The sequence below is a fragment of the Anarrhichthys ocellatus genome, unplaced genomic scaffold, assembly GCF_004355925.1.
Source record: "Anarrhichthys ocellatus isolate YVR2014 unplaced genomic scaffold, GSC_Weel_1.0 scaffold34, whole genome shotgun sequence".
NCBI lineage: Eukaryota > Metazoa > Chordata > Actinopteri > Perciformes > Anarhichadidae > Anarrhichthys > Anarrhichthys ocellatus.
The window spans coordinates 1,749,547-1,767,579 of NW_022280064.1; the positions used below are offsets into that span (position 1 = coordinate 1,749,547).

An 18,033-nucleotide genomic window follows, 5' to 3' on the forward strand; every position below is an offset into this window, starting at 1 on the left:
CTTAATTAAATTAAAAAGGACTTAAAAAAAGAAGGAATGCAGACATTTCAGCATGAGGCCTTCGTCAGTGCACAATGTACTTACATGCTCTCACAGAGAAGCGTTTAATGCATGATCATTTTATCTTGGATACAAACATGCGTTTGTGATTCGTGTCCCTCTCCTTACATGAAACTAAAAAACATGCATACAGTGTGCCATGCTTGCAAAACAAAAAATTGCATCAACAGAAGGCTCAAGCAGCTATTAGTTATTGGAGAAGCACGCAGGAGGTCCAGCTGATAAGCATTTTCTGCAGTAAATTCCAACGTAAATTGGGAAAAGAGCCAAACAAACCTGGTAATAATCATGCTAAACGGCCCGTGATCCTTTGCACAATAACAACAAACTCACAGTCAATATAGACTCATGTTGTCCAGCAGGGGTTTATATATCTAATATGTTAACAGCAATGTCACGTTGACTTTGTTATATAAGGAAAACGTTGGCTTCATACAGTTCACTTGTGTCCTGTTTGATGATGCAATGGACTGTTCAAAACACATATGAAAATGTATAAATCTGATCATCAAAACCATGTACTGTATACGTCACCTAATTGAATTACTACATTGACTCTCGGTGGTGGAAAGTGCATTTATTCAAGTACCATTTTCAGTTACTTGTATTTTACTTGACTATTTTCATTGTATGCTACTTTATATTCTTACATTACTTAATGTCAGTGGGAAATATTATACTTTTTACTCCAGTACATGTATCTGACAGCTCTATCTACCGGTTACTTTTCAGGTTACAATTTTATATAAAAAACATATGATAAGCTAAAAACAGGATTAAACCCAATGTCTCTCTCTTTTGACACCTCATTAAAAAGCAGTTCCACCAAATATGTCAAATTAGCCAATATTTCAGACAAAAGCAAAGATTATAGAAAAAAATCCCCCCCCAAAAAAAAAATACCAATTTGCGGAACACATTTTTGTCTTTTCTTCTTTCATCTCCCATCGATCATCACCAGACCCCTCGGATTTATAGTGCGACCTTTTGGAGGGGGCCAGACCCTTAAGTAGCACTGGATTTAAGGCTAAGCTCAATACTAAGTAGTTACAATTAGTTCAAAGCATTTGGATCCTATTTTCAGACAATTATTTTAATTGATCCATTGAGCGAGAACGCTGCACATGTAACAATAACAGGTAATTATGCACCTTCAATGTACTTGTGTTTGCCACTGACAGGCTCTGATTGTTATAATAAGTGTCTGTTATCATTATGAAAGGACCCTACTGAGACCCCAGCTTTCGCTTGATCCGGTCAGTTTGTTGTGGTGCATCTTGGTTGACTGGCGTCGCATTCCGATACAACAAACTGTGGCAACACCGACACTCCTCTCTCCAATTCTCACTCATGTTTTGTCAGACACATCAGTGTGGCCGGTCATCAAGTGTGAGTACAGAAAACGTAGTTTCGTATTATCTAAAATATTCTCATAGTCATGGCTGAATATGTATCTGATATCGTCAATGTAGATGCGATGCAAGATTTTAGAACGAGATTTGGTTCGACAAAATAACAAATAGTCACAGTGATGTAATACACATATCAGTGCCAGGGGCCATTATAGGCTACTGCAGAACAGGTGCTTTCACTTATGTTACTTTGAGCACATCTTAATACTGAAGTAGAATTTTGAATGCAAGTTTCAACAGAATACTTTTGCATTGTTGTGTTGTACTTCTACTGAACTGCAGGATCTAAATACTTCTTCCACCCCTGCTGAGCTCTTTCGGCAGCAACATTTAAAACAAACACTTCCCCCTGGAGCTCTATACTTCACTTTGTCAACTCTGTGCCTCCTTTTCAAGAAACAATTTACGAATGTGAAAACAGTGTTTTACATTAGAGCCGAATGAGTCCTCTTTGAGCCGGCGCTGCCTTCATCAGCAGCCCCACGGCATTCCTGGATCCCAATTAAAAGAACATTTTGCGCCGCTTTAAGTCCCATTAAAACGTCACATGGCAACATTATAGCGTGTGCATCTGATAGAATTGAGTTTAATCTCATAAAATTGTGTAATCCACGAGATGAAATCACTCGTCCCATTACGTGGCTTAACACAGAAGGTCATAAAGAGTTACGGCTGTGTACTTTTAACCATTTACCATATTCCTCAACCGCCAGTCTGAATAGTACAGAAACACTATTGTTTCATTCATTTAAATGAGATCCCACGACTGCTGTTGTCGGAGATGAATTATGTATGTGTTGATATGTGATCGACGTCGTCTCTCGGGGAATGCAGGACACATACTTATGCATAACAATAGTCTTTAGTTATATTCTCACCAACAAATTGTCCGTTTATCTCCTGTGTTCCTTTCTTCCTGAAAGAAAACTACATTCAGATTATCATCCGTTTATTTTATGCAACTGCTGTCGTGAAATCAGGTCCATCGCCAAATGGCGGTTACTGTATTCAAATATGCAGGATTGTTGCCCCAGTACTTTCACTAATTATTTTCTTCTTACAAAAACAAAGTCATATGCCTGTCAGTGACATTGCACAGCTGATAACAGCATAGTCTATTTAAATTAACTCTGGTAGGCTGCTTTAAATCATGAATTGTTCATCACAAATGTTTCTTGATGTTTCACGTCATGCCTTCCCTCTCTCCAGACATTAATTGGCAAGTTGATTTGTTCCCAATCGGCCCGTTATATTGGTCTGAGTCAAAAAAACAATCAGTCCAAATACCGACTACAAAAAGAGCTGCAACAACAGGCTGCGTGGTGTGTTTCTACGAAGATGATACAAAGCCATTCTGAAATATTTTCACATCTAAATCAGCCATCGCTAATGTGTATATTTAGGTGGATTCAGATGCAAAACAGGTGAAACCTTTTGGACATTTTATGATTCTACTCAGTTTTTTTATTTCACGAATATAAGTGATATAATAGTGAGTTAGGGTCTAAAAAAGATTGTAAGAAGATTTGGCAAAAAGAAAAATAGGCAGTATTGCTTTGCTAAAACTCATATTGGCTGCATTTGAAATGATATAGACCAAATCATGAAACTTTCCACATAATAATGATCATAGATCGTTGTTATTATAACCTTATTGCATATATAGCTACAGACTATCTTTGGCAATAGATATTGCCAAGTTTAGTCATTGAATATATCTTTATTCCTCCTTTACGAAGTAAATGTTTTGAAATCCAATTTGTTCTTTATTTAGAACTAGTGACAAAACGGTAGATTATGAAGCAAATTAGGAACATGTAGGAAGCAAAATACAATAAAAACTCATAAATAATAAATAACCTAATGTAAATAATTGAATAACTTAAAAGCTGCTAATATAGACTGAACCAAAAGGACCATAACCGTATGTATCTCTACACTGATATAGCAGTCAATGTATGTTATTTGGCTATGAATATGCTATTAAGGCCTTTGTATCGCAAAGAAACTCCAAGGCAATTTAATAATATATTTGAATATTTTACAATGGGAGATTAAAAAAAGGGTATAATGTAAAACACACCGTATGGCTATCTAGGCCTACAGCACTGCCTCTACTGGTTTTAGCCTCCCATAATAAAGTGTGTCTAGTGCGTATTATTTCAGATTCTCTATATTATAATCTCAATATTTATCTGATTGCGTTACGTTTCTGTCACCGTGAAACTGGAGTAAAGTGTTGCTGGTTTTGAGGCCCGTCGCCGCTCGAGACGCCCCTCCAGCGTTGGTCGGATCCTCTCCGCCGGCGGGGAAACCTGGAAATCTCCGGCCGTGGTGAAGTGGTGTCGCTGGGGTAAAGCCCTGCCTCGGGGGGCGACGGTCGACAAAATGTGCGGTCGCTTCAGCCAAGAAGAGGCTTCCGAGGCTCTCTTTTTTTTATTGTTTAACATCCTCAAATGCGATGAGAGGATTAATGAAGCGCGTCTGCCGGACCCATATGTCCCCTTCAGTGCCGCTTGTGCTTAATTAAAACCGAATGGATACTCGGGGGCCCCGGGTCCTCCTGCTGCAGGAAGACTGACTTACTGCTCTCTGCTGACATTTATTGAACCTGTTGAAGCTTTCAATGTGTATATATATATATGATGAAGAGCACTATCTTTATGGGCATGGATTTGACTCAATTATATAATTGTTTTCATATGAATTATGTTCTTCCTCACATTTGCAGCCGTTTTATTGTTTTTTATGTATTTATTTATTAGTTAATTAATCTTGTCTTTATTTAGGTCGCGATTATTTCATGATCTGAAGATTGTGTCCGCTCTAAATCCTTAATTAAAAACACATTATCAATAAATAAATTAGAAATGTCAGGTTACATTTACAGTGATATTTACCAGACTGTACGCTAACAGTCAGTTGTTTGTCGCTCTGTAATTGTGGGTGTAATTCGCTGCTAATTGGGGGTCAAATGGACAACAAAGGACGTCAACGGCAGAGTTATTAGAAGCCTCTCTGACATCTCCTGTCACATCCTAATTAGGCCGATAGCACGAGCCTTTCTTTCTTCTTCTTCTTCTTCTTCTTCTTCTTCTTCCTCCTTAAGCCATGCACGAGCCCCCGGACCTGCTCAGGCTCACATGCTCTCCCTAAAACCCCAAAGAGGCTTCCTGGCTTTATGTCCACACAAATCCGTAATGCAGGACTAATCACAATCCCTGCAACAGATGTCTGGATGCACATTGATTTTGATCGAGCTCAGGAGGAAGAGCAAAGGCTTCAACATTTGAGGCTGAATATGATTTTGATAATAGTCACGTATATATATGGCAATGATTTAGTGTTGTTTTTTATTTTCTGTAGGTTAATTCAGTTTTACCCACTTTTATATATGGATCATACATTGAGTTATTGTTTGAAGCATTAACGCCCACTTTGTATGCGGTTTTCTTTGCTGTGTAACTTTATATTCAAGTTTGTTCCTGGACTCTTCAGTTGCAGAGCTCATTTCACATTTCTCCGTGTGAACTGGCCAGCGGTTCGCCCTGAACCAAAGAGCAGCCGTCAATAAAAATGTTGGATTATCCTTCTTTCTGAGACGGGATTAACATAGCTCTCACATAATTCACATTCCTCCCTGCTTGGACAGAAATCAAGGACTCTAGTGATGTAGTAGAAATAAAAAAGAAGGGCATTAAAACGACATGTTGGTGATCATCACGAGGATTACATTTAATGACACTTTAATATATGTATGGCAAATCAAAAAGAGTAAAATATGATAAACATGTGCATAAATGAGGCTTTCTTCTTTTTTTCAGGCTTGTTTACATGTTGTGTTGTGGTGTGTGCAGAAGCAGGTGGTAAAAACATGAAGAAACAGGAGATTTAGATGGATTTACACAGTGTTGGGTCAGGTCAAGGGGTCTTTATTGTTATTTAGTGTGTTTGTGGCCTTTACAGCTCCAATGGACCTTGCTTGCTGCTGGCTTGATCCACTCTGCACTCCCTTATGTCATTCAACTAACATGTCCTCATAATAATTTATCATTTAAACACTCGAGACAGGAAAATAAATCTATCAAATTCACAGCTGGGTTTGTGGTGCGAAGAAGTAAAATTGCATACAGGTGGTACAAAGAATCACGTTATTTTTTTTTTTAAACAAATCTAACACATGGGGAAAATAATTCAAAAACACACACAAGGGACGTTTATGCGCACACACGCAAACAGACTGATTGTCTCTTATAACTAGTTTTAAACATTTCTCATAAATTAATAGTGCATCCAGGTTCATGTCAGAGCTGCTTTTTCTCACACACACACACACACACACGCACACATTCTCTCTAACACACACACACACACACTCATGCGCAACGCTTTGATCAAAGGGGCCCTTCAGCGTGCCAACAAAATAAAAAAAGACAAGAGAAGGGAGTCTTTAAGGAGCTTAGAAAAAAAACCTGACCCATTCCTCACACTCAACCAAGTTAGGCTCACTGGATCTTTCGCTCTTTTGATCCTTTTTTCCTTTTGGTCAACACATTTGTTCCGTGTCCTTGATCAAAGTTGGGGAGAAGTCAGTCTGAATGTTCAATAAGTTAACCCAACAAGTGAGACAACCGGCTGGCAGTCCTGCTCTGCTCTGCCCGAGGTAGAAGTTGGGGCCCGAAGTGGTGGGAAAAAAGAAGAAGAAAAAAACGCCGCACTTGCTGCTCCCAACCTTGGGTATTTAAATTGCCTGCAGCTTGGGGGCGGGTGGGGGGGGAGGAATTGTCCATTTTTTTAAATTTCTCTCCCCTCACAACACTTGGAATTTCCACGCTGCTTGGTCTTTGTAATCCAAACAGTCCGCGTTGAAATTGAGCTTCCACGAGGAGGCCGTTTGGTCCTTGTAGTCCAGGCAGTCTGCAGCGCTGCTGAAGCCCAGCCCCGCCGCCCCGTACGCGGACGAGGAGAGGGACGACGCGTTGCTCAGGTGGCCGGAGACCCCGTTGCTCCCCATGGGGCTCATGGCGGAGCCCGCGGCGGAGAGCTGGTGGTGCATAGGAGAAAGGTAGGAGCCGCAGTCCATCCCGGTGAAGTAGGACGAGGAGCCCGTGTAGCCCTGGTTGTAGCCCGACGCCTGGCTGTAGGTCATGGGATAAGAGCGCTGCATACAGGAGGAGGAGGTAGACAGCGGGTCGGAGAGCGGGGAGATGGAGGCCGGGCTCCAGATAGACACCGGTGCCGCGCTGCTGCTGCTGCTCACGGCCGGGAGCGAGGTGCTCGAGGGCGGCGTGAACTGCCCGCTGGCTCCGCTCTCTGAGCTGGCCTCTCTGACCGGAGAGCTTTTCTTCTTCACCGGCTTGCTGACCGCCTTGTTCTGCGCTCCACTTTGGGTTTGTTGGGCCTGTTGGCGATGTTTGGCTCGTCGGTTTTTGAACCACACCTGGAAAAAAAATGCGTTTAAATGAATTTAATTTAGATATGAAACAACCTCTGTCCCTTTTACTGTTTCCACTTTTAAAGATACTTTAAAAAAAGTTAGATTCATGTGATCACAAAGCCACATTGAAAATAACTATCCCAGAAAATCATGTCATTTTTCTAAACTATCCATTATATTTACACGTTTCTTATACGTGCATTTAAAATAGGGTTATTCATAAAGTAAATGTCTAACGTATCTAGTGTGATTCAAACGCAGGAAAGGACAAAGTATCGCCTCAAGAAATGACTGTTTCCAAGCACTTCTCCAACAATGACGGGGACACTTAGCCCTGAAGTGGAACCTCTCGTACAGATAAATAACCAATTATCGAGCTTCCATCAATAGACGGTTTGTGTTGGAGGCTCACCTGCACTCTGGATTCAGGCAGGTTGATCTTTAAGGCCATCTCCTCTCTCATGAAGATGTCCGGGTACCGGGTCTTGTTGAACAGATTCTCCAGCAGATCGAGCTGGGCCCGAGTGAAGGTCGTTCTCTCTCTCCTCTGTTTGCGAGGGGCTCCTGAAAAAAAACCACAATGAAAAATAAGACCCTAAATATCACAGTTTGACTTCAAAGGCAGCGTAATTTAAAAATGCTTCTGTAACTTGATTATTTGATTCATAAACGATACTTTGTAATGCAAACGGTCGTTCACCAGCCAGTTGTTAATGTAAATAATATATTCTATGTTGATCATTGCACTGCGAATCATGCAACGTGGATGGTATTTTTTTTATGTATTTCTAATAAATCTTGGTGTATATTACCGTGGTATCCCACTGAGGGATGCAGCAGGTCCACTCCTGAGGATAAGCTCAGTCCGTTCACCGTGTACGGGGGCTGCTTCAGATAGGACATCATGCTGGCGGCCGGATGAAGAAACGAGAAAAATAGGGCAGAAAAAAATGTGTGCGTTTGGTTTTTTTAATCCCCTCTCGTCTCCGTTTAGTGTTTCAGTTCGTCCGGATCAACCTGGAGCAGGACACAGAACAGGAAGTTGTTTTTAAGGTTGTTGATATTCGTCGAAAGTCCGCGGAGTTTTACGCGCAGCCCTTTACGCACCACGGTGGGTTTAAAGAAGTGGGCGTCCTCGAAATCGCAGGGCTCTTAAAGGCGAGTGGAGACCCCCAGCTGTCCCTGCTGGACTGAGGATGCTCTGTCTGGCTGACAGGCGTTTACGCCATCACCCCCCCACCACACACACACACACACACTAACTGCTACTATAACTCCGCCCCTTACCACCCCCACAAACACACTCCTCTCCTCCTCTCCTAGTACCACCAAAACAAAACATTGTCGTTAAAATGCGCACACTCTTTGGGCCCCAACCCGGCTCTCAATTAGCATATACCCACAGGTTAGGCGAAGCTAAATAGACAGCTGATTGGGGGGCCATTTGCAGAAACAAAGACCACTGTTGACCTAAAAGTAATGCTGATAACAAAAGACTTTAGGGAACAAACAAAGAAGCCAATACTGCAAACTGAGCCCGTATTCAAATACAACTGAGCATCTTCATTTCTATATATTGGGACCATTGTTTGTTTCCACTAAAACCCTTGTACATTCAAATATTACGAAATTAAAATACGAAGGACAACTTTAGCAAATAATTAGAAACATGGAGGCATTCCCCAAAGTGAATTCTGACAAAATATTGACACTCCTCGCGGCGATTCCCCTCCTTCCCTAATGAATTGCTCCCGGTAATTAGATTTGGAAGGTGAGACGATCTAAAAGTGTTGATTAGAGAGGAGCACTTAATCTTAATCTAAACAAACAAGGAGATGGCCCACTAAATGTGTCTCCGAGTATTGTGCATTAAAAACAGTCTTAAAACAGCCTCAAATTGTACTTAAAAAATAGTAATCTTTGAAAGGACCACAAACGAGGTCTAATAACATCATATTAAAGTAACAGAGAACAATTCTTTGAAATTATTAAATATTTTGCAATGACAAAATAAAGCGAAACAATGTAGCCCGAAATTATATTGACAAGGATACTTAGTAATGAATAAAATAAATAGTATAATAGGGTCACTACAGAATACATAGTTTGTGAGACACGTGTACCTTTTTATCTTAAAGAAACATCATAGGAGATTAAATATGTATATGGAACATTTTAATTAATCTAGAAAATAGACCTAATAGCTATGAATTATAAATATTTAATATATTAGGCTATTTTTTAAATAATTTGGCCTGGTAAGAGAAACAAATGTTTAATAAACTGTAATATTTTCTTTTTGTTGTAAAGCAGCTAATTAGTCTATTAGTGTATATTCCGCATGCCTCTCGTAACATTAACTCCTACCTAGAATAAAGTTCCCAGGACCACAGGGTGCCTCTCTCTCTTTTTATAGAGCCAATAACGGCCACTCCTATACTCAATCTGTCACTTGCTCCACACCCGTTCAATAATAAATACCCTGCCCAGTCATTAATTATTATTGGCTCCGAGAGAATTTTTTTTTTCTTCCTCTTCTTCTTTCTGTAAGAAATTAACGAGATAATCCGGACGGCACGCGCTGGCCTGATTACAGGACGCCAGCCACGACTCCGCATTCAGGCCTCCTTAATTTTCTGCGTCACGAAAATAAAACAAAGACTGGCATTGTATTTATCAGACCAGCTGACTGCCAGACAACCGACCCCCCAACCCCCCAACCCCAGCACAACTAACCCTACAACTCACTTTCCCAAACTGACACATGCACGTTCATATGGACCCCTTTAATTAATACCATTATTTTATTTTATTTTATTTTATTTTATTTTATTTTATTTTATTTTATTTTATTTTATTTTATTTTATTTTATTTTATTTTATTTTTCTTTACTTTACTTTATTTTTCAATTTTGAACTTTATTTTCTAAAATAGCATTTTTACATTAAAGGCTGTATTTCAATATAAATGTGGAACATTTATATTCATGTGTGATTTAAGATTTATTTTATTCTCTCAGCCTACAACTTGACTTTATGTGTCAGCCCTCCTACATGCCTGAATACATCCACAGTCTATAGTCAAACATCCAGCAGTTGGAGTGTATTATCCGGAGTCGTGGTCTGCTCCACCGGCCTGCTATTAATCGGTTGAATGCCTCTTTGCTCCGAGCATGCAGCCCACAGAGGCGACAGGAAGAAAAGTTTCTTTTAAAACACGCCTATCCAATTATCTCCCTGTAGGCTATCTGCATGTCCATCACACGCAGCTCCTGGTGACTTTCACCGTCGAATAACAACTTCTTACTTAGCTGAAATGCATTTAAACAAAGCACACCACCCTGCTTTAACAGCGAAAGGTAAATAAGTCACTTACTTCAGCTGCTGGTTTTTTCTTTTTAAAAACGCCTCTCTCGGCAGAGCAGAGTGCATATCAAGCGGCTCTGATTATTCCCTCCCGACTAAGCTTGTTGGATGCGGATAATACGAAGAGATTCTCAGTATTTATCGAGAGAGAGAGAGACTGCGAGGGATTTTTTATTTTTTTTGCAACCAATGAAAATGAGAGGAAATGGGCAGAGGTGTGAAAGGATGCAGCAGCTGGAGTAAAGTCGCCTGATGGTGACAACATCAGCTCCAAAAGCACCACTGATCGCCCTGCATGCCATTTCTTAATCATTTAAAAATATCACACACACTTCTCATTACATCTTTACGCTACATGTTTTATTTTCAACAGGGGACCCAAGTATTTACACGTGGCAGTTTAGGTGCGTTGATCAAGAGCAGCCAATCAGAGCCGAGCACCTGCATGGAGCTTAGTGACGATCAAATAGTGGCCTATATAACCAAACATAGAGCCCAGTTCATAGTGAGAATCAGAAGATTTGAGCCGCAGCTTGATTGTCAAAATAAGCTGAGCAAGCAAAACGGAAACACTGTTTTGTAGCGAGAGGTGAAAATAACTTCTCGGGGATCTGTCACGGTTTGATTCTGTGTAACCCTATAAAGGACATTTAAAGGGGGGAGAATGTACACCACCACTTCTAGTTCCTTTACGGAGTCACATAGAGCATAACATATATATATATCATCATGAAACTTACCCAGTTGATTATAGGACAATTTCTTTGTTATGTGTTAATTAGCATTTCCAGATTAGAAATCTGAACATTGGATAAAGCCAGGTTCAAAATCCTTGTTTTATTTTGTTGACATATTACAGTCAAACGTTTTTTGAGGGGATTTTGGATATCTCTTTGTATCACTCCTTTAATCAGAAAATAACAGCCATAAAAAACTATTTTTGCCATGTTTTTAGGATTAAAATGTTGAATAAATCACGCTGTGATATATGAACAAGCCCCTCTGTGAAAACCTTCAGAATATAGAAATGAAACTTGGTGTAAGTGCTACTGATTTATGGCTCAGAAATCAAATAAAAGGCACTTTAAAGATATGTAAAACTACAAACATTTAGAAGACACTAGGTGAATAGGGTAATAAATGTAACAAATAGATATGAAACTTCCCCATCTGATTAATAAGACAATGATATTTTTAAGTTTTCTGACGTGTGGTTTATATATGAATGCTAACTTGAGTAAGCTAAACATATCCCTAAATGTATTTTTGGGATGTTTTCTTACTAGTCTGAAACATGTTATGGATGCAAATTAGCCTAAAATCTCAAAATTGACCAGTGCATGAAAATCAATGTTTTTTGCCTGGGGCAGCAGCCTAAATTATAGGCTATGCGTTGCTTATTAAATTTGCTGGGTTACACCATGAACCACTAATTTCTCTGTCACCCCCACCCATTACATCCCTTACATTTGTGTCCAGAGGGACATGCTGCATTTTGCATTCAATTAATTTTTTTTTAAAATTGGTTTCCTCCTATTTTGACGAAACTTTGGCTTCTGCAGCCCGGACTGACGGTTTTGATTGACGCTCCCAAACAAGCAGCAGGTTAGAGAACTAATTAGGAGTCTACATGCCAGATGAACAGACTGTGAGGCTGCTGGCTTGTTAGACAAGACTGAAATCAATACGACCTTTTTAAGACAATATGGACTCTATTGTATAGAGACCCATTGACAGTAGCCTATTGTTAAATAATTTAGTGCAATTATATAAAGTCAGTGTTATCAGTACAGATTCAAATTGATATAAAGTATAAAAACGTTTTTTACTGTTGCATTTTTGTCATTAGTGGACTGAAATTGTTTCAGGCTTCTTTAAGTGGAGTTTCCCCCTCAGCGATAAAACAAACAGCCTATATCTGGTCCCCTTGTTGTCCCACAGCTATGTTCTTGGCTCACTCACGCAGAGCCCTTTCATCTTCAGCTCTGATATATAATTCATCGGAAAATATCTAATAGCCCTGGGGAGCGTTTCAGCTAAACGGGGCCGTGGTTGTAAAAAAGGTGAAGCCGCTTGTTAATGTCTGTGGCAATATGCCCTCCCCCTGTCTCCGGGCCAATTGACGAAGTCACGGTTTCTCCTGCTGTTAGGGAGACGAATTGAAGGCTAAGAATCGTGGGACTGAGATACCGCTCTCTCTCTCTCTCTCTCTCTCTCGGTGTGCTGGATAATACTGGCTGGCATGAGGAGAGTGCGATGTGCTGCCTCCTCTCTCCTCCAGCAGCTCTTTGTTTGCTTATAGGAGTGGTTAATATGGTTACAGACCATAAACGATGACACAAATCAGAAGAATCCTTTCTATGAGATTTTATCTCTTCATTCGTCTTCTAAATTTATATTTGGAACAAACCTAATCAACAGTATCTGGTTTCTTATTTTCAGTGTTTGCTGCTATAGCCTACATTTTATTTACTAGTCATTATTATAGGTCTTTGTTATTTCCATAATCTTCTTAATTAATTTCAAACATTTAAACAATTTAAGTTTGGGGTCTTGCGAGACACACACTTACCTCATGATATAAGTGCTATATAGTTTATTGTTGGATCCACGGTTTTCTTGCACCAACCATTTCAGTTCACTTTAGTTGTCCATCTCAAGATCAAATCAATGACATGGCTCGCTCAGCCAGCCCCATCTGTTACACACTGACACACACAAACACACACAGTAAACTGTACTGGACATCATGAATGCTTGCTTTTTTTGTTGTTGCCATCTGCACCGTAGAACTCACTGATGAACTCATTGATGGATTTATTGATAGACTCGGCGGCGGAAGCGATACATGTATTGATGATTCTACAACAAACCGAAATGAGCGTCCTTGGATATTGAACTTCTGTGGTATCAGAGGATATACATGAGCTTCAGACAGCAGGTGCTGTTGTTTTCTTGAGGAAAAAAACAGAAACATAGACGGCTGTCATTTTCTCAAAATGTCGTGTTAAAGGCCTGATATTATCAGAAAGTGGAACACAGTGAAATTCATCAGTGTGTCTTTGCAAAATAGACGGTGCTCGGGGCTTGTTGACATGAGGACTAGAACTATAGTTGCTGGTGAGCTAACTGACATGCTAGCACGCTGGGAACATGCTAGTGCTTATCATTCACAACAGCTCTTTACGGCCCTTATATTTTCCTTTTTTTCCCGAGCTCACGGTCTGTTAGCTAGCTTGTTAGCTCACTGCTAACAAGACGAGATGATAATGTGTATATTTAAGGGACATATGACATATTTCTAGCACTGTAGCTGGCAATGTAACAGCAAAGATACTAGCTAGTCTGTCACAAAAGCTCTTCAGACTACTATCTATTTTCTCTGTACGCCTTTTACTCTCTCCTGACATTTTCTTTTCAGAATTACACATCATTTCCTTCAATAGTGAGGCCTAACTTTTGTTCCTGAACTGTATAAAACCCATACCTTTTTCTTTCTGGCTCTCCTTTCTAGCTCAGCACTGTCAAGACGCACAAATTCAAGCATATTTGTGGGTCAAATTTCACCAAAGTTGCACTTGACGGTTTAGTATTTGCATTGACTTACTTCACCCCCTCAAGCGAAGCCAGTGATTGCAACAATTCCATCCAAATTAATTTGAAAATTTGGCCCTGCAAAATTTCCAAAAGACTTGGTGGAGAATTTGTCTCTGATAGCTGAGTGTTAATGTAATGTTTTTTACAACCTGCAATATTATCACCATTTAACCCCGTCTTCACCCACTGCTACATGGCCTACACATCATATCATATTCATGCCCTTCATTGAGATACATCCACCACTTGTGGTTTGCCCAGGGGAGGGTTGAATGTCTTGTCCCTGCTGGTACCTCGTTAACCTCCCATGGCCTGTGGCAAGTGTTAGCCAAACTGAGAGGCTTCATACCTGGGTATTGGTCAGCAGGGACCAGCCCCAGGAGCCCTGGACCCCCAACCGGGCAAGGGGAGGGAGGCAGGCGGGACAGAGGAGGGCCAAACAAAAACACAACCTGGCACCCCCATGGCAAACAGCCCACCTACTGTCAGCCAGCATCTGGGGCACAGCACACAGCCTCTATTCACATTCTGATGCCGACAAATACTGAGGAGCACACACGCACACACACACACACACACACACACACACACACACTGGTGTAAGTGGCCTGGTTCATACAGCAAAATGTCACCTTATACAAATTCACTCATTGCAAACCTGCAACCGAATGAAAAATGGTCTGGTTTAGTAGTTAGTTTGCAGAAAATAGCAGAAACGTATTTTTGAAACAACCTACTCTGACATAGTCTGTAACTGCAGCTAATCTTTTGTGAAGAGATTACGAGAGACAACATACATACATGTAGCTTTTTGGAGGCCCATGTGAATGCTTTGAATGCATTGTTTAACTGTACTTTCAAGTTAATAAAGGGCATGTGGAGAACAAAGTTTGGAAATTGCACAAAAGAAAGAATGAAGGATGGAGATTGGGGGAGAGAGTGACAGAGAGAAAGAGGGAGGAGGAGTGTAAAGTTAATCCAGTCTGAATCGATGGGCCCGGCTGCAGGAGTGACACTGAAAACAGTTTTTCTTTTCTTTCTTTTCTCTGCAAATTTGCTCTCCCCTCTCCCTCTCTCTTTGCTTCCTCCCGTGCCTCTCGCTATTTTTCTGCCTTCTTATCCTTTTTAATTAGAGGGGCTATTCTGCTGCACAGAGGACCTTAATCCCCAACTGACCAACAATGCAAAAAGCCAGCCTTTGAACAGCCGACCTGCACCCTTCCTGGCCCCCCAAAACTCCCCACCACCAATCGCTGCACTGCCCAAACACTCCACTGCTCCCATCGGCTCTTTCCCTTCTCCGTCTCTTCCAACATCTCGGACAAAGCGCTTGGGGGAACCACTGCAAAGAGAAAGTGTTTGAAAGAGCATTTTAATATCCGCCATGGTTCTCAAAAAGCTTTGGTTTGGTACCGGGACAAGGCCGAGGTCAAATGGCAGGTGACTCTGAAAGAAGAAAAGTTACTAGAATAACCTGCTAACATCTGAAGTGTATGGAAAAAAAGCAAAAGGTTACAAAGGAGGGACTCTAGAGGACAAGGTTGCACCTGCTAAGTGTCAGAGAGGCCAAATCAGCACCTCCTTAAACTAATTTAGCTTTTTTGGCCTTTTCTTGATTTTATAATTTGTACTTTGTCATTAAACACTTATTCCTCTTTGTTTTATATGATGTCTTCTGTCTCTTGTCTCACCCGCTTTACTCTCTCTTCTTCCTGTGAAACACTTTGTAGCCTTGGTTTTGAGAAGCGCGACAGAATTTAAGTCGGCCGCTCGCTATGTTTCGTTTCATCGGTAATGGATCCAATTTGAAAGTACAGCACACGCACTCTTGAGAGAATTGTATTAAGAGAGGATTTTGACTTACTTTCCTGAAGAAGAAAAAGGCTAAAGTCACAGGTGGGTTAAAGTTAGCCATGTTAAAACATTTTAAAATTACTTTTGTAAAAGTACACATTTTTCAGAAAATGTGCAGGTTTAGACGGCACATTTATAAAGAGCAGAAGCAGAAGCAAATTCCCCCACTGGGTCTCATTTCCATGCGTATATTTATCTCAAGGCGGAGTCTATTAAGACTGATCCTTGTTGTCTTGTTTGATGATTATGTGCAGCCATTATTAGTAAATTACCTCCAGAATGATGATGAGTCAGGGTCAGGGAGAACAAACTCACATAATCTCAGATAAAATATTCATCAACCAGTCATGTGCTTCAATCTGTTTTGTGCCTTTGATCTCACCGCTTTTCTTTTCTTTGTTAACTCAGGTTGACAGTTAGTAGTCCAGACTGGTGGTCCCGATATTTAAACTGTAAGGGGGAAAAATAATTAGAATCTCTGTCAATGCTAATGATCACAATCAAACTCTGCCTAAAAGGAACTGAACTCATTTTCCTGTAATTTTGTTCAAGCGGATTTTCTGTAAACATTTCGCCAACATAGCAGTCTGACAAATTGCCACTGGAGCACAGTGTACTTACAACCCTGCATGTGAATGACAGAAAAATGGATTTCCTTTCACCGCCTACGACCGCAGTTTCCTATTCTTACGCCCCGAACATGCTGGCTCAACACTCCCTCATACAGACAGGGAAAAACACAGGCCAGCCAAACCCTCTGCCTGGCTAATCACAGGCCCAATATTTCCATAGCAGGCAATTAGCATCTTGCTTTTATGTGTGAAATGGCTGAGGCGAGAGTGGGAGCGAGTCGGGGAGAGAGGCACGGCGAAAACAGAGAGAGAATAAAAGAGCAATTAAGATGTTGGGTGAACGGAGGACAGAGACAGGCAGTCTGCTGCCGTGTGATTTGAGGCTTGCCGGCCCAGTAATTAGCCCTTCATTGTGAGATAATGGACTTGGCCGATCTTCCTGGTTCCCCGAGCCGCCCGGGCCGACTCGACGCATGGAAGGTCAAAAGGCACAATGTGCAGTTTGGCTCCTATACGTTTGGGTGTGCGTGTGTGACTGTAAATGTTGTTGTTGCAAACCATCTTTCAAGACTTGCGTCATCTAGCATTAAAGTCCAAGTCAGACAAGCAAAGAACAACAAAAGGATAGAAGTCTTAGCATTCAGGTAAATTAATAATCTTGTCTAAATCTACAAAGGTTTTTGGGTAAATCCTTGTTGTGCTTTATCCTTTTTGGGGGGGAGAGTGTGCCAGTGAGAGCAGCGCCTGGCTTTGTGGCGTTGGGAGTCATCACTATCCCGGCCTATCACTCCTTTCTCCCGCCATCTTTAGAAGAGCAGTAATCTGTGAACCCTGAATCATAAGCTTTGGGTAAATCTATGTAATACGGGTAATTCGATGAAGCAGTATTTTCCTGGTGAGAGGCAAAATCCTGTTGACTATTCAAGGATTGAATCATCCAACAGTAATGCCATTAGACCAGTGCCACGGATTCCTCGGAAAATGCTGTTTAATTGCCAGTAACCAGCCATTGTTTGGTGACGGGTAAACACTAGCCGAGAGGAGGTGGATGGGGGGTGGGGGGGGGGCGGCGAGTGAGGAAGCGTGTGAAAAAGATGGCCCCTTCGGCTTCAGCCAATCGCCATTGAGGGACGGATTTACTCAGACTCGATGAAGCCCGCGCTGCCGAGTGGCAGAGGCACTGGCTTAACTTAAGTCTTCAGGAGTATAAATGCAGAGCAACTCTTTCCTTTTAATACAGGATTTGCTCAACAATGCGATTTAGGGGGGAGTCTGTTCAAGATAGACATTTTCTTTTTTTTTGAGTGGCGAGGTTTTTACGGATCAAGCCTTGTTGCTCACGTTTATTAGCCCGCGACTCCACAGCTCAGGGATTGTTGGTCGTTGTAATCGCGAGCAGTTTATCCATGTTTGTGTTTGGCTTTACATATATGCACCCTGACACTAAGTCCTATTCTTTCCACCTGTGTTGGAATTCTTTAAGAACAATAACCCCCACCAACACCCAGCTGTTTATCCTAAGCCACACTTTTTAAAAAACTGACATTAACTGTCCAAATCATCATGAACTGATCTAAAGCTACTTGAGCAGTGTTTTTACTTTTACTCGTTAATCCAATTCTCAGCACACAAGGATTTTTTATGAGAATTTGAACATTTTGAGGTGCATTGTTGTCCTCCGGCGCGGCCCCCTGCTCTCAGGCCTGTCCTGCAGGATGCAGATTGGTAGTGAGAG

At 41.1% G+C, this 18,033-nt stretch overlaps 1 protein-coding gene across 2 annotated transcripts; it reads right to left on the reverse strand.

The window, feature by feature from the left end:
- Positions 1-5,182: 5,182 nt before the first annotated feature.
- Positions 5,183-10,370, reverse strand: LOC116393738 (homeobox protein OTX2-like). 2 transcript variants are annotated; one of them, XM_031866301.1, is made up of 4 exons: positions 10,286-10,370; positions 7,722-7,816; positions 7,322-7,473; positions 5,183-6,912 (listed from the first exon to the last, which is right to left on the reverse strand). In XM_031866301.1, the coding sequence occupies exons 1-4, from the start codon at positions 10,339-10,341 to the stop codon at positions 6,283-6,285; spliced, it is 933 nt and encodes a 310-aa protein (XP_031722161.1). In that variant the 5' UTR covers positions 10,342-10,370; the 3' UTR covers positions 5,183-6,282. The 2 variants fall into 2 exon arrangements, with proteins under 2 accessions (XP_031722161.1, XP_031722162.1); XM_031866302.1 differs by having other exon boundaries at positions 7,722-7,926; positions 10,286-10,364.
- Between the last annotated feature and the right edge of the window lie 7,663 nt (positions 10,371-18,033).

Coding starts and splice junctions, on each gene's coding strand:
- LOC116393738 (XM_031866301.1), bottom strand. CDS start 10,341: ATGCACTCTGCTCTGCCGAGAGAGGCGTTTTTAAAAAGAAAAAACCAG. Junction 7,817..10,285: donor AGAAAAAACCAGCAGCTGAA/GTAAGTGACTTA, acceptor TCCGGCCGCCAG/CATGATGTCCTATCTGAAGC. Junction 6,913..7,321: donor TGCCTGAATCCAGAGTGCAG/GTGAGCCTCCAA, acceptor TTTTTTTTCCAG/GTGTGGTTCAAAAACCGACG.